This window comes from Sylvia atricapilla, chromosome 8, assembly GCF_009819655.1.
Source record: "Sylvia atricapilla isolate bSylAtr1 chromosome 8, bSylAtr1.pri, whole genome shotgun sequence".
Classification (NCBI taxonomy): domain Eukaryota; kingdom Metazoa; phylum Chordata; class Aves; order Passeriformes; family Sylviidae; genus Sylvia; species Sylvia atricapilla.
Window position 1 is genome coordinate 15,207,120 of NC_089147.1, and position 4,011 is coordinate 15,211,130.

Consider the following 4,011-nt stretch of genomic DNA (forward strand, 5'->3'; position numbering starts at 1 on the left):
ATGTGTGTTCGCACTTACAAACGACCCCTCCCGGGACGGAGCGCCCATATAAGAGCGGGCCGCGGCCGTGGCTCGCCCAGGACCTCTCCGCCATGGACCAGGCCCAGATCCCTTCTGCGGAGACCAAGCCCCACGGGGTCAGGCCCCACATCTGCTGTGCGCCCCCTCCCCGCGCCCCCACCTCGCGGGGCAGTCCCACCCTCCTGGTCAGAGCCAAGCCCCGCCGGGGCAGCCCCCGGCCGGGCCAGCCCGCGGACAGCGAGCCCTGCGCGGCGGAGCGGAGCCCAGACCATCCCCGGGACATCACCGACCCCTGCCCGTCGGAGCCAGGTGGGTGAAGAGGGAGCAGGCACAGAGAGGAGGGGGGAGCGGGCTGGGGACTGGCTGGGATCCAGGCTCCCGCCGGTGCAACAACCTGGCGGGGCTGAGGGGCCGCGGAGGCTCTGCCCCAGCCGGGCAAGGGCCTCACCGCCTCTCCTCCTCTTCCCCCGTGCAGCCCCCGACGGCGGCTGGCTCAGCGCCGACGAGTCCTCGGGCTACGAGAGCGAGAGCGCGGAGCGCGCCGGGGCGGGCGGCAGCCGCGGGCGGCAGCGGCGGGCGCGCACCGCCTTCACCTCGGAGCAGGTGTCCCGCCTGGAGAAGACCTTCCAGCGCCAGAAGTACCTGGGCGCCACGGAACGGAGGAAGCTGGCGGCCGCCTTGCAGCTCTCGGAGATCCAGGTTAGTCCCGCAGGAAGCGGATGCTTTCCCGGCCCCTTTTGGCAGGAGCAGCTAGGATCGGCGGATCGGCGTTTGTCTTTCTTGCGATGAACTGACGTAGTAGCACTCTTGAGTTTAGTAAGAGTGGCTACTCTTACTAAAGTAGGAGCTTTACTCTCTGGGAGTGGGATCCACTGGGGATTGACGAGTTCCACTTGGGCAAATTTGCTGCACTTTCTATCGGGAAGCTATCAAGGCTTTTTATTTCTTAGTGAGGTAAAATGTCTGGTCTTAAAGACTGTAACTGATTATTGTGAAATTCCGAAACGCAGCCACTCTTCCCTCTATATCCCGCATGTCCTCTGCCTTCTGCTAAATTGGTCAAAGGCATCAGTCCAGCTGTGTCAATTCCATCTGAAGCAAAATGGCAAAAGCAGTTCAGATACGGTTGTTCATAGTTTTTGCATTATCTTTAGGCAAAGTCCCTGATTTGTCTTCTACATTCCCCCTTCTTCTTTTTGTTGCTTAGATTAAGACCTGGTTTCAGAACCGGAGGATGAAACTGAAGAGACAGATACAAGACCAACGGCACAGCCTGGTGTCCCCTGTTCCAGTCCACAGCTACACCCCGGGGACCTCACCAGCTCTGTTTCAGGACGGTCTCCACTACCCCTTTGCTGCCCAGCCCCAGAGACTCCTGCCTTTTACCCCGATGCCTGCTGTGCAGTTCAGCTTCTCCTTTCCCAGATATGATGCATCACAAAGCACCTACCACTTTATGGCAAATGAACTGCCCTACTACCATCAACATCTTCTTCCTCATCCTTCTTTCCATCCAGTTATTCAGCACAAAATGGACAGGCAATGCCACCCTGTATATGCATTATAGTGAAAAAGCAGTGTTTTATGATGTAATGTATTTCATGCTTAGAATCTCTTGCCTGATTTGGAAGAATGTCTTTATTATTTTAAGTTAAATGTTAACATGGAATTTTTATATTTGATAATTAATATAGAATATTAATAAATCTAGTCTAAAGTGTGTTATGTAGATGGTTTTAAATTGCTCCCCCCATTTTTTTTTAATAAATGTGTATCTATATACAAATAAAATACGAAGACAGCTATATGTTTCAACTCTATAAAAGGTTACACTTGTGCAATGCAAACTGCGATGGTCACTTATCCTCCTGGAAAGGTAATGGATTTAATGGTTAAATAAATTTTGTCTAACTTTCCTACCATCCCACCGAGATTGTCTCTCTTTTTGAGTGTTTGGTAGCCTGGACAGAGGAAACTGCAGCCAGCTGCCTTGCACTGTTCTTAGAGCTAAGTACATTCTCCAGAGGAAGGATGAGCTGTCACTGAGTTTCTTTTCTGCATAGGAATCAAATATTATAAGTCGAGACCGAACTTCCATGTGGAGGCAGCAGAGGAAATAATATTTCAGTCAGCACGTCTTTATAACAAGAATTAATGGCTTTCATTATGGATTTTTAAAGTTTTACAATTGCCAAAACAAATGCTAGGCAAAAAAAATTTCTGTGTAATTGTGTGTTTCAAAGTCATGTCATCTGAATGGGATTGTAACCTGAAAAATTTGTTCTTCCTCACCACTAGAAAACAATTAAAATTGCGTACTTTGCAATTTGCACTTTTTTAGCAATTTGATGTATTCCCTTTAAACATGTAATGTTTTGTTTTAGTGATCATGAAATGTGTTGGAGTTTTTTAGTTCTTCCTGGGATTGGTGTTCACTCCTAAAAGTGCTTAGTTAACACTTATTTCTTAGTCTAGATTTTAATGAAGTTTCATTAATTCACCTGTAAGGCCTTTTAAATACATTACTTGATTGTCGCTTTGTAATCTAAATTTCCACCTTCCACCTTCTAATTCAGTGAGTCATCAAGAGTTTCGATGTAATAGCCTAGGGGCTTCTCACTTGTGGAAAAAAAAAACAACTTGGAAGGGGTAAAGGGAATTTTCTGTAGAGTGTGTTCAAAGTGACCGAGAAATGCATGGGTTGTCCCTGCAGCTGCCTGGCTGTGTCACGGCTCAGTGCTGCCCTGGTGGGGCACAGAGAAGGGGTGTGGTGGGGGAAATTCCTTCCAGTGTCTCCCAACTTCCCTTCCACCCTATTTTCTACCAAATGGGATGGAGGGAGCAGCTGGGGAGGGGGCTACACGGACAGGGACGGTGGAGAGAGAAGAGCGGAAAGGGAATGCACAAAGCTGTAGCAGGCTCCCTTTTTTTTTGCCTTGAGAGCAGAGGAAGGGGGGGGGTTGGGTTTCTTTCTTGATGGTGGTGGTTTTTTTTGTTTTTTTTTGTGGTTTTTTTTGTTTTGTTTTGTGTGTGTGTGTGTGTGTTATTTTTTTTTTCTCTCTACAGCTGCAGAGTAGTCTAACCATCACCTAGCAAGCAAGTTAGATTGGTCTGGATTGGGGAAGGAGATGTAGTCACACCTGCTGCAGTTGCTTTATACTGATGTAAAGTCTCTTGTTTCCCATTTTGTAAAGGCCTGGCTTTGCCACTTTTCATAAAACCTGCTTTGTGACTTTTAGGAACAGCCCAAATTGTTCCTAAGATCAAGCCTAAACTAATTCTGCAGTTTAAAAATTAGGGAGGCTATCAAGTTACAGTGCAGCTTTTGGAAGTAAAAAGTGAAATATTTTCTTTCTGAGTGTCTCAAGAGACTTGGATTGGTGAACAATTCATTTTCATAAGCAGATTTAAATTGCAAGTATTCTTGCCATTGGCATCAACTATACGTGCTTGCCAGTTAATTCTTTAGAGCTTTATCTCTCTTCTAGTGCATAAATGCAACCTGTCCATCAAAAAACAGGTGAAACCACTTGAAGAACGGTGCAGAATATACACATAAAAGAGAATACTGGGCAACTTGTTCAGTTTTGTTCATAGCGTTTTACCCTTGGTAACATTTTAATTTAAATTTACTTGCCTGTAACTCACAAATGTTACCTTTAAAATCCCCACTCAGGTGAAATGGACAAAGTTTTTAATACCATTGCCTATTAAATGACGTAGTTACTACATAAGTTTCAGTGTAAAGAGTACTCCACTTTTTTAGTGATGATCCCTACATGATTATAGGTTATCTTCTGAAAACTTTTAGATAGGAAAATGTATATAGAAATTTCCATACAGCATGGTGAAGACTGTAGGAATAAAGAGAGATTTCATGTCCTCTGCTTCAACTCTCAGTATAAATTCTCTAATATGAGTTAATTATATTCTCCTCTAATCAAAGTTTTTTATCTTAAAGAAAATAATTCAAAGACTCTTTCATTTATT

The 4,011-nt window shown here is 45.6% G+C and overlaps 1 protein-coding gene across 1 annotated transcript; it reads left to right on the forward strand.

Annotated features, from left to right (window-relative positions):
• On the forward strand, positions 1-1,753 carry LOC136364514 (homeobox protein vent1-like). Its single transcript, XM_066324484.1, is given in 4 exon segments — positions 1-25; positions 28-330; positions 497-720; positions 1,229-1,753. Coding segments are annotated over 4 exon segments (912 nt in total). The 3' UTR covers positions 1,589-1,753.
• Positions 1,754-4,011: the final 2,258 nt, after the last annotated feature.